The 12277-nt window shown below is 41.6% G+C and overlaps 1 protein-coding gene across 4 annotated transcripts in view; it reads right to left on the bottom strand.

The window, feature by feature from the left end:
- COLQ (collagen like tail subunit of asymmetric acetylcholinesterase) overlaps positions 1 to 12277 on the bottom strand; it is a 74733-nt gene that overhangs the window by 2586 nt on the left and 59870 nt on the right. Inside the window, exons 13-17 of one of the 4 annotated variants that reach the window (XM_084860436.1) lie at positions 11742 to 11881; positions 10592 to 10711; positions 8803 to 8923; positions 7518 to 7620; positions 2697 to 2780 (exon numbers count right to left, since the gene is read on the bottom strand). In XM_084860436.1, coding sequence (XP_084716562.1) covers positions 2711 to 2780; positions 7518 to 7620; positions 8803 to 8923; positions 10592 to 10711; positions 11742 to 11881 — 554 coding nt within the window. In that variant the 3' untranslated portion in view covers positions 2697 to 2710. Of the gene's footprint in view, positions 1 to 749; positions 2781 to 7517; positions 7621 to 8802; positions 8927 to 10591; positions 10712 to 11741; positions 11882 to 12277 lie in introns of those variants that run through there. The other 3 variants (XM_084860438.1, XM_084860435.1, XM_084860437.1) reach the window with 3 other exon arrangements.

Genomic DNA, 12277 nt, shown 5'->3' with positions numbered 1-12277 from the left:
TGAGTGAGAAGTGAGCCAGAAAGGACTCCAGGTTATTCAGTCTGCTCTCCTCCACACCCCCCTCAGTGTTTACACAATATGGACATTGTTTCTCGTCTCTGCACATGGAGAAAGCAGAGCATATGACCGTCATTGGACACAAACCAATAATATGGCATATTAGGGCTACTGGGCCCAATCCAAAGTAAGTTCGGTACACTGAGTTCTTCTGAAATTAACTTAGGGCACAATCCTATGCATGTCTGGACAGGAAAAAGTCCTACAACTCCCAGCATTCCCCAGCCAGCCATGCATGTCTAGACAGGACTTTTTCCTGTCTAGACATGCATAGGATTGTGCCCTTAAGTGCACAGTTAAATGATACCCTACCAAGCTCAAGGGATCTAAATGTGCTTAATATTCTCCGGATTGTGCTCAATATCAGGTTTCATGATAGTTGTAAGCAATTCAGATAAGGGAGACCTATCTGGAATAATTTATAGTGCAAACTTACACATGTCTGCTTAGAAGTAAGTCTCATTGATTTCAGTGAGGTTTACTCCCAAGTAAGTGGGTATAGGACTGCAGTCTTAATGGCTTTTTAAAAAAAAAATATTTTCCACATTACTATGTACATGCAGAATTAAAGTAATCTACACATCTATGGGTATGTTAAAAGTGTGTATAAGTGTTGGCTTTAATAGGGTTTTTATTATAATTGTGTAACATCTTCCTTATTCAGTGTCTATGGAATAACAGAACATAACAATAACGGTTGTTATACATGTCTTTATGCATTTCAAACATACATTTCAGACCATTAATGGCAGATAGGAAAGACTGACTTATCTTAATTCTCTGAATTTACTTAGATGTCTATCTAAATTTAAGATAACTCTCATTTGTATCTTATGTGGCATACTTCCAACATGAAATTTGCTCTTTAATATCGGCTACAAAGGAAATACATAATTACCCCAAATACTCTCAAAGATAATATAACCATCTGGCCAACCTTTTTGGAAAACAAACAACATATATACAAATAAAATCTATACAGCATATATTCTGAGTAACACACTATGGGGTGACTCCTATAAGATATACACATAGGAATAGATACGCAATAATATTGAATGTTGTACAAAGCTGGGACTGAAAAACAGTTGCTAGACAGGAAACCAGTTACGATCTGATACATAAGAATACAACAGGTAATTTAAAATTTTCTGGCATATAAGTTAAATGAGATTTGAAAATAGCAGTTTTCCAACAGCAGGACTGGATCCAGATTTAGTCATACTCGGGGTGACACCATTCAAATCAATGGGGCTTCAGTTAGTTATGACTAAGTGAAGTCTCACTGATTTCAATTGATTACTCTGAGTATGACTAAATCAGGATCCAACCCATAGTGTTTAATGCAATCCTAACCATTTCAAAATGCAGCTTTCCATTCTGCTGCATAATTAAAAATGCAAATTTCAGGCACATTAACACTATATTATTATTAGCTTTAAAACCTGGCAGGAACATGATGCACAGGGCAGTAGGAGCGTGCTCTCAAGAGCTTGTTCCACATGCGTCAACTGTCCCAAAATGGTCATCTCATGAAGAATTGCTGAATTTGACTGCAATCCTATCCATACATCCCTGGATAGGATCGCAACCTATTGAACATGGTGGGACTTACATCTGAGTAAACTTGCATAGGACTGGGCTATCAGTTCTCAATCTTCCAGTACAGATGGACACCCTTCCAGGGGCTTTGAAAGTTTGTTGATCCTTTCTGAAGGCCTTGGTAATATGCAAGTGTGACACCTTTCGGAATGGTCCTGTATCAATCATTCTTGATAGAAATCAATCTATTTACATCTCTCATATTTTCATATGCTTTCTATTTCTAAGTAAAGCTGATCAATTCCTTCATCTGGTTGACTTCCCTTTAACTATCAACACAATCTTAAGCATGTCTACTCAGAAGTAAATCCGAGTGAATTCAATGGGACTTACTCCCAGCTAAGCGTGTATTGAATTGCAGCCTAAATTGCCCCAAGCCAATATGCAAAAACTGGGGGCTTCTTGTATATTTGAAAGTATATTTCATGCAACGAACAGTACAATCTTATACATGTCTACTCAGAACTAAGTTCCACTGAGTTCAATGAGGCTTATCCCCAAGAAATGGGGTATAGGATTGAAGCCTAAAGCCATGTACAAAGTACTACAAATGTAGTAAACAAACAAACAAACAAACAAACCCTAAATAGTCCTTATAAACACTGCAACCAGAGTATGCTTTGTGTTTATACTGGGAAAGTCTTTTTTAAAAAGAACAACTTTAACAGCTTATTTGTACGACTAACAGTGCTAAGTTGAGGTATTATTGTGTTCTTATGCAGTAACAGTATTGAAGTAAAATACAGTATTCCAGTGGTTTGGTTTTGTTATTGTTGCACAAGGGAATTCCTGTAAGCAGCCATGGAAAAATTAAGTCTTAACTGTAAATGTTGTTTGACATTTTTCTACTAAGACAGGATGCAGTGGTCCTATTTTCTTCCAGTGTAAGTCGATTGAAAACACATCTCTGATCACCATAGCAACATGACATAGGTTGTGTCATTACATCTTGTGTTGCTTGCCTATTGCCCCGTCTTGGTTTGATGGTAACATAGCACCTGATGTATGCATGTCATATGTGAGATATACTCACCTACCACCTTCTCACCGTTCATGTAAAATATCGACACTCTGTAGAGTCAATATAGCAATAAGAAGTGCATCGTAATTTTCCATAAGACCTAAGGCGGAAGATAACACACACAAGTCATTATTCACAAACCTTTTTTTTTTCCTTTTCTCTTCCTTCTTTTTTTAACTGTTAGGAGGCATTGACATTTCCTTTGCAAATATCTCAACGAAGTTGCTTAGGAAAGATGGTGCCCAATTTACCAGACAATTTAAAATCTTAATTTCTATCAGGATGTGGACAGACAGGGCTTGAAAGTAGTTTTCTGTAGGAAGTAAAATAAATTACTAGAGAAACCGCACAAAGAAATTTGTGGCACAAAGTATGGTAGAACTTGCAATAACATCCGCTACTGAAGACTTATTTAGCAGAGTCCAAAATCAAGATTTGCTCTAAGCTATACCATACCATGCATCACTCAGCAGGAGTGATTTAGAATCCAATCCAGAGCTCCTTGCAGTCAGTGAGAACCTTTCTACTGGAATCAGTGGATTTTTGATCTCAACATGTTAAAGAATCTGGTGCTAGAGCTGCCAAATAAAAAGAACAGGACTTTGTTGGCCAAGACTGGGGAAGGGCATATGATGCCAATGGGCAAGTCTGCATCATTCAACCTAACAATGAAGGTTGCACAAAACAGTGCAGAAGTATGGAAAGGATGGGCCTCAGTGCTGGAGCCTGGAGATTCTTCTGAGCACAGGGTTTTAAAGCTAGCAACCCCAGCTGGGATTTAAATGTTATCCGGTAAAATTTAATAACATGCCCATTTAACTTTCCCCTTCAGATATCCTTCTGATCATTGAGTCAAGGCCTGCGTCCTAAAATCCATGTAATTGGATGTGTATAAAACTTATGTCCATTTCATATTTTTCAGAGCCAGTGTGCTGTAGTGGCGAGAGTGTTGGACTGCGAGCTGGGAGATCCAGGTTCTAGTCTGCACTCGGCCATGGAAGCTCACTGGGTGACTTTGGGCCAGTCACAGACTCTCAGCCCAACCTACCTCACAGGGTTGTATTTTGAAGATAAAACGGAGAGAAGGAGGATTATGTACACCACCTTGGGTTCCTTCAAGAGGAAAAAAGGTGGAATATAAATGTAATAAATGAAATATATCTTTAGGAAAACTTGGAAATCAATGAGTTGAAGGCTTTTTACAGGCAATTGTTCTGGTCCAACTTGAGTTGCACTTAAAATATTTATTTATGTATAACCAATTGTTTTTAGACACTGGATAAAGACCTTTTTATTTACCCAAGCATTTACAATTATTTAACCTTCTCTGATGCTGCTGGTTTTTATTGTTTTCTGCCCGTCCGGTTTTGTACTTTTGTACTGATCAATCGTTGTTTTGTATTTGTAAGTCACTTTGGAAGTTTTTTAAACTGTAAAGTGAGATTCAATAAATACATACATAAATAACTTGCTTGTGCCAGAATGGGGATGGGGATGTTTATTCAAATGCACTTTTTATTGGAAAAAGCAAGTTGTGGATAGACAGCATACACACTTGGGTACATATGCTGATGCCCATTCCAATGTGCATCCAATCTATGCTCGTAGTTCCTGATCCAACAAGTGATATAAATGTAGAACAGAACTCGGCGTACACATATGGGTTTCTTTAGCTGGGTTGGAGCAAATGTGTTTTCATGTAGGGTAACTATTTCCTAGTACTCAGAGTGACAATATGGAGTTGCTGGCAAAATTTAATATTGAGGGCCAAACCAACACCATTCATGTAATTAGCAATTGTGTGAGTGGCTTTTGAAAAGTCAGCCATGCATGGCTTTTAAGTTGCACGCATGGGGAGCAAAATCCAGGTTTGGGGCCCTGCCATGGGGGGATTTGCAGACTTTAACCCCTTCACCCTCCACTGTGGTCCTGATTCAGACTGCCGCCCCCCTGCACCTGCTATTTGCATTGGGAATAAAGCTCCCATTTACTCCAATGGGAACTTTTCCCCCAATGTAAAGAGCAGGCACAGTCTCCATGCCCTCCTGAAATCTGAGAGGTTTCATAGCTGCTATCCTGTCTGGAAATCTAATAACCCCAAAACAGAGACCTCAATTTTCAAAACCTCAACCTAAATATCAGCCTTTAGCCTGCATCATTTTACGTATTCATTTTCCTTTAAAAATGTGATAATACTGCAGCATTAATGTACATGGTGCTATAGGGAGTTACAGTTACATCCTTGGAGTTAGCACAGAAGAGGGCTTGCAGAACTGATTCTTGTGCTTTGTTATTCCTGCCAATTAACACATTATTCTATCATGAGCCATGAGGACTCTGCAGATAATTTCATTTGCAAATTAAATGTTTCCTGTAAGATTGTAACAATACCTGACAGCATGACAAAATGATGGCTACTGCAGGTAAAATGCTGCTAACCGAAGGAAGCTATTAATACCAAAGCTTGCAAGTCAAATTGCAAGTGAGCAAATGTCTCAACTAAGCACTCTGCTGGACTTAAGAGAAGCATGACAGCTATGTGCCAGATTAATATTTGTGCATATAGTTCCAGTGTGCAACTGATGGGGAATCGCAACCACAGCCTTGGTTACATGTTTCAACCTGTCTGATTGGGAATTGCAACCACAGCCAACTGATGGGGAATCGCAACCACAGCCTTGGTTACATGTTTCAACCTGTCTGATGGGGAATCGCAACCACAGCCAACTGATGGGGAATCGCAACCACAGCCTTGGTTACATGTTTCAACCTGTCTGATGGGGAATCGCAACCACAGCCTTCATAACATGTTTCAACCTGTCTGATGGGGAATTGCAACCACAGCCAACTGATGGGGAATCGCAACCACAGCCTTGGTTACATGTTTCAACCTGTCTGATGGGGAATCGCAACCACAGCCAACTGATGGGGAATTGCAACCACAGCCTTGGTTACATGTTTCAACCTGTCTGATGGGGAATCGCAACCACAGCCAACTGATGGGGAATCGCAACCACAGCCTTGGTTACATGTTTCAACCTGTCTGATGGGGAATCGCAACCACAGCCTTCATAACATGTTTCAACCTGTCTGATGGGGAATCGCAACCACAGCCTTGGTTACATGTTTCAACCTGTCTGATGGGGAATCGCAACCACAGCCAACTGATGGGGAATTGCAACCACAGCCTTGGTTACATGTTTCAACCTGTCTGATGGGGAATCGCAACCACAGCCAACTGATGGGGAATCACAACCACAGCCTTGGTTACATGTTTCAACCTGTCTGATTGGGAATCACAACCACACATGTTTCAACCTGTCTGATGGGGAATCGCAACCACAGCCAACTGATGGGGAATCGCAACCACAGCCTTGGTTACGTTTCAACCTGTCTGATGGGGAATCACAACCACAGCCTTGATTACATGTTTCAACCTGTCTGATGGGGAATCGCAACCACAGCCAACTGATGGGGAATCGCAACCACAGCCTTGGTTACATGTTTCAACCTCTCTAATGGGGAATCGCAACCACAGCCAACTGATGGGGAATCGCAACCACAGCCGACTGATGGGGAATCGCAACCACAGCCAACTGATGGGGAATCGCAACCACAGCTTTGGTTACATGTTTCAACCTGTCTGTTTGTAAGATCGGATGATCATGTGCAGACATCATGGATGCCAAATGGCACAATCCTATGCAAGTTCTCTGCTTGGCTGGTAATACTGTGCTTCTGACCTCTGCCTGCTTTTTGACCTTTGAGACAGATTTGCCCCAGGACTGAGCCAGGCAAAACAAATCTGTCACCACACCCAAGACTTCTTGGTGCATGCTACTGGCCTTCCTAGGTCTTCCTCCTCATTGGTTCCCTAGAGCCCCAGGCTCCTGGTCATCCTCTGAAGAGGAGTCCTCCAGAGGGGGCATAACATGGAAGTTCCCCCAACACCGCCAAATCTGAGGAGGTTGTCACCATTTCCCAACAGCTCTTGTGCTGCTGTGTCTTCCCTGGACCTTTCTATCCAGAGGTTCCACCTGCCCAACCCTTCTCCCTACCACAGTTGTTTAGGAAACCAAGGTGGTGGTGGTGGGAGTGATGGGGTCCAGAGATACTTGTGGGGAGATAATTGGTGCACTATTCTGGGACCCAGTCCCTACTCACCATGATCACTTCAACGGCAGAGTGAATATAAGTTTTTTCTACACAAGGCTGTTAATTGGCTGTTAATCCACTGTATCTACTTTTGGTTTCATCACAGGACTGAGATCCGAGCAATACATGAGGAGTGTTTCCTTTTCTGCTTTACCACTGAATAACTGCTAGGTGGCACTGTGCTATAGTGTAATAGCGCATATACACAATAGGATATCGTGCTTTCTTTCACAATTAAATGCCGTATTTTCCCCACTCTAAAAAAGAAACGCCAAAAGGGAAACTGGAGAATCACAACATCATCTAAAGTACGCATAAACAACTGTGAGTAGGGAGTGATGAATACACGATAAATGTCTTGTGTAGAAAAGCCCTCAATTTCTTTTTGTTTTCCAAGTAACCATAGAGTGGCAAGAAAAATTCTGTATGGCAACTACCTGCCCACAACATTCAGCTCAGGGTGAAGGATCCTTCCAAGCAATCACAGAGATTATGTGATTGGGGCCACAAGAGGCCTTTTTCCAAGCCAGGTCCTCCCCCCTTTAACAATAAAATGAATAAAAAGAGTCATTTCCCTCCCTCTTCCTTACCCACACAATTCCTTGTGGGATTCCCACTTGTTTAATTGAATAACATTTTGCCATGACTCAACACAAATGAAAATGACTTAAAATCACCATACCCCGGAAGATACGTTTTACATGTTAAATATCCAAAATCATTCCCATCACAGTCTTCTACACCTTCGTGTCGGTACCCATCTCCACAATAAGCATGGCTGCACCCTAGTAAATATTAAACAAAAGAGCAAATAAAAATCTTATTTAGAAGCGTGATATCCTGCCTTTCAGTCAAATGACTCACAAGATAGCTTACAATAGGTTGTAGTATCAGAAAATTTCCCCCCAAACTTACACATTACACAGACAGCCCAGCAGTCCACAGTTTCCTGGGTGGGGCTAGAGTCCCAGGGCAACAGAAGGGGTCATTTGCATGTTAGAAGATAGTACAGATTTTCTTTCACCTCATTCATTAACTCCAAAACTAACTGTTCTGACACAGATTGCTGCTGTTATGTGGTTTACTACAAACCTAAGAGCTTTTCTACATGAAGCTTTTAATCCACCACTTTACTGAGGCTTCTGCTTCTGGATTCATTGTGGGATTAAGATCAGCTCCTTTACACATGTTTTTTTCCAGGGTTTTTCTTTCTCTGCCTTTCTATGTGTTCCATTACACAACCACTAAGTGGTGATGTTGTATAGTGGAATTGTGCAAATACATCAGAGTTTTATGCCACCATTCACAGAAGTACCAGACTTTCCTCATTAGGAAAAAAAAAAAGCTAAAATGGTTGCAAAGCATGGGAGAGGCCCTGGAGGAGGAGGATGTTGTGTAAAGCATTTGCAAACTACTGTGAATGAGGAATCACGAGTGCACAATAAGTGCTTCAGGTAGAAAGGGTTTAAATCTATTCAGAAGTATTTAACTCCATTTAACTTGGTGAAAGACACAGAATCCCTATTTGGGAGTTCTATATCTAAATATACTAAACATGTGAGGAAAGGGGAGGGCGCTAACCCCACCACCCTCTGTTGGCGCTTTAGTCACTTCCTACAAAGGCAGCTTCCTGAAGAGGAAAACTTCCTGTATCCGTAGAGGCTCTCCACACTGATTTTCTGAGTTTGCACATCACAGTTAACAACCCAGGGATGGAACATCTCTGGGTTGTTTAACCCCAGCGGGAGCAATTGGATGGCAACAGTTAGCGCATTCCCTTGATCCAGTCCCAATAATCCTGGGTTAAAAAAAGAAAGCCTGGGTTGTTGGGATGTCTGAACTGGGTCACATAGAATTGTGCTCCCTGTCGCTCTCCCAGCAGAGTAGAGCTAATAAATTAGACTGTCCATTTATTTTAGGATTTTTATTTAAATGAAAGCAGGAAAAGGAGAATAGATCAAACATACTGATACAGTGATCAGTCACAATGGTATTGCCGTCATCACATTCTTCCCCATCTTGGAGGACACCATCTCCACACGTGCTGCCATCTTCCATCTGGTAGCCCATAGGATAGAAAGGTGTAAGCTGCTTGAATAAATGCAAAATAGTTACTTGAACTGAACTCTAGCCATCCTTATTGTCTTGGAAAGGTGGGTGTTGGAGATATGGGAGAGTTGTGGGGCTTCTTCACAAAGAGTTTTTATCCTGCTATTGAGACTGGTTACTCATGGAAATTTGCGGGTCCTTTAGATGACGTCATCAACCTCCAGGGCATCTCCCACACTAAATGACCTTTATTTCATTTTTTAAAAGTTCAGAGACAATGAGCTATCAAATTACAGGGCTTGAGTTCCCTCGTGAAAAGAGGAAAACCTGCAATAAAAGGAGCTAGACCACAGCGCCATCTAGTGGCTGTACAATGAAACATATCAAAGACTCAGATAAGGGGGGAAAGGAGGAGGGAAAGGGGGGGAAGGAAGCACATGTAAAGGGAGACTGTAGTGATCCTGCATTTAAAACGGAAGCAGAAAGCCCCGTTTTAAATGTGGGATTTCAGGGTGGTGTAGAGATGCTTGTAAAGTGTAAGTTCCTGCTCTTACTTGCTGAAAATTCTTTGTGTATTTTGTTTTCAGTTATAAGATCTAATTCAGCTAGCTGCAAAATTAGCTGGGAATCTTGCATCAGAATCTCAGTTGCTTCAGGGTTTAGTGCAGCCTTTCCCAATCTGGTGCCCTCCAGATGTATTGGCCTACAACCCCCATCATCCCTAGCCAGCATGGCCAATGGCTGGGAATGATAAGAGTTGGAGACCAACACATCTAAAGGGCACCCAGTTGGGGAAGGCTGATTTAGTAGAATATTTACATCAGAATCCTTTCAACCGTCATTTACATCCAAACCGGAATGTGAACTATGTTGCTTTATGGTAGGCATTTACTTATCATTGAGGAATTCAGTGAATTTATGTTGGAGGGGTGCATTTTCAAAGCCTTTACTTTTTTTTCCATATCCCGTGATCGAGCAACATGAAATCTCAGAGTTAATGCAGAGAAAATGCTGCTGATTGCTTAACCACCCTCTTCTTTAATTGGTTATATGTTGGGTATGGGATGGGTGAGAAAGCACATCCTGTATTCCTTTGGCTATGGTTAAGCAAAGTCATAACAATGTTTGGGAGTGCCGCCAATGATTTTGGTAACATGTGACAAGTAAGCAACGGGTTGCCTATTTGCATAGCAGTCAGGCTTACACTGCAATGTTAGGGTTGGGTCCAGATTTAGTTAGAGTAGACCCACTGAAATCAATGGGACTTAAGTTAGTCATGACTAAATTAAGTCCCATAGATGTAGATGGGTCTAAGTCTCTGGAACCAATCCCTATACATGTTTAGTCAGAAGGAAGTCCTATTGTGTCCAATGAAATTATTCCCTGTATGGGGGGGACCTCTTTTAGTCTGGGGGCCAGATTGCCCCCTGGACCAAGCCCAGTGGGCCAGATGTTGTCAAGAGGGCAGGGCCCTTCCCCCAAAGCTCTGCCCCTTCATGGTGTCATCGGTCCCACGGTGCCCACTTTTTTCTGCGCAGAGTGATTCTGTGCCTATCTATGCACAGAAAGTGACTCAGCGTCCTGCAAGCACTGGACCAGTGCCTCCTTTCTACCCCACTCACACTGAGTGGCTCTTTCCCATCCCACTTGTGTCCCACGGCCCAAATTGAGAGGCTCCTTTGTACTGTTGCTTTGGGGTTTTTTTACCTGTATTGGAAGCCATCCAAAAGTATCTTTGAAGTACAAAGATCTCTGATCTCTTCGAAAGGCTAGGGCATTTTCTGTGTTTAGCCTGTCCAGTTCTTCCTGGTTATTCACTACAAAAATCTGGGAAAGAGAAATAAAAAGAAGTAGGACAAAAACAGACGGTTGTGACACCTATTGTAGCAGAATAATGGGTAGCATCAGACATCTAAGGGTTGATTCCAAATCTGAGGGCTTGGGACCAATTCCGAAGACTGTTCATGTTGACCCCACCCCCAAAATCCTTGTTATGAATTTGAATGAATCACATGACCTAATTCATAACTAGTATTGCTATATGCCTGTCTCCATGTAACTGGAAGTCATGAGAGTAGCCTTATAGTAGGTGGAATAGACTTGAAAGAAAAATAGATGTGGGGAGAGATGTGTTCTAGCTCTGGAGCGTGCAAGCCCACAATCTCCAAAGAGAGCAGAAAACAAAGAGGTAAATTTAAAAGTGTGATGCTTTAAACACTTTAATTTTAACTCTGGAATGGATAGAGGGGGGATTTGAGGCATGCATCCCAGTAATATCCTAGGCACCATTGAATAGGCACCCGTGATGACACCAAACAACCATGATCCACACAAGTCTCACTATTACAAGAGTTGCAGTAGTAGGGGGCAAAACCAAATTTCCGCAGCAAATCAATGTCGTGATCTGATACAGTAGGTGGGAGAACTGATTGGATCATTATTTGCAAATGGGCAATGATTGCTTACTCCCTCCACACAGGAAAAATGTCAACAGGGTGCACATCCGCCTCCAATGGCATCTACTAGAAGACAAGAACAGGGAGAATTTAAAGAGACAGCAGCACCCAGCTGACTAATTTGCACTAACTTGGAGTTCTTATGTTGACATCTCAGTAGCATAGCATAGAGTTGCCAAGACAATAGTTGTCAGAACTGAGAAAATACTCAAGAGTAACACTGTCAAAGCATTCAGGTTATTTTGGAACATGGGTCTTGTTTCCAGAAACAAAATAGGTGTTTTCTCAAACATGCTCGTAACAGCCCAAATAAAGTTGACCAAAGCAGCAACTTAATGCTGCAGTCCTGGATGATCCATTTACAACATATGCCCAGATTAACTCCTATCAAACTCACTTACTGCAGGAACTTTTGAATAGGCCTGTCCAAACAGTGGTTCCTCATATGGTGGGATATTCACATTTTGCTGAGGGTTGCAGAGACATTTCCCTGGAGGTCCAGGAAGCCCTCTTTCCCCTTTTGGCCCCATTGTTAGTTGCCCTAGAAAATATCAGATTGCCAAACTAGGAAGTTGCTGAAATAGATAAAGACATGCTAAAAAGAGAAAGTGGTACCCCTACCTGCAAGCTAAACATCTAATATTTAAAATCGGTACTTTAAATGGTGTGTGTTTAACTCCTGTAAACATCACATGAGATTTCTGTACATGGAAAACATGCAATGCTTCTGGAGTATTACTGGCATTCCAGCTTCAGGGCTAGTTGCATTCCTTTTAACCATTGTTTGTTGTTTTCCTTAGGTTTTCTTGGGATATGTTTTTTTAAAACTTATTCTTGCATCGTAAAGAAAGAGCAGACTGTAGATGTGAGTAAGTGAATGAATACATTAATGAATCTGGACATGAGAAAGAGGATCACAGACTGATGGAGAGATCTG

Source organism: Heloderma suspectum, chromosome 5, assembly GCF_057233095.1.
Source record: "Heloderma suspectum isolate Gila_16-S chromosome 5, 16-S_ref, whole genome shotgun sequence".
Lineage (NCBI taxonomy): Eukaryota > Metazoa > Chordata > Lepidosauria > Squamata > Helodermatidae > Heloderma > Heloderma suspectum.
The sequence above is the reverse complement of the archived record's forward strand: the minus strand, read 5'-3'. Positions and strand labels throughout refer to the sequence as shown.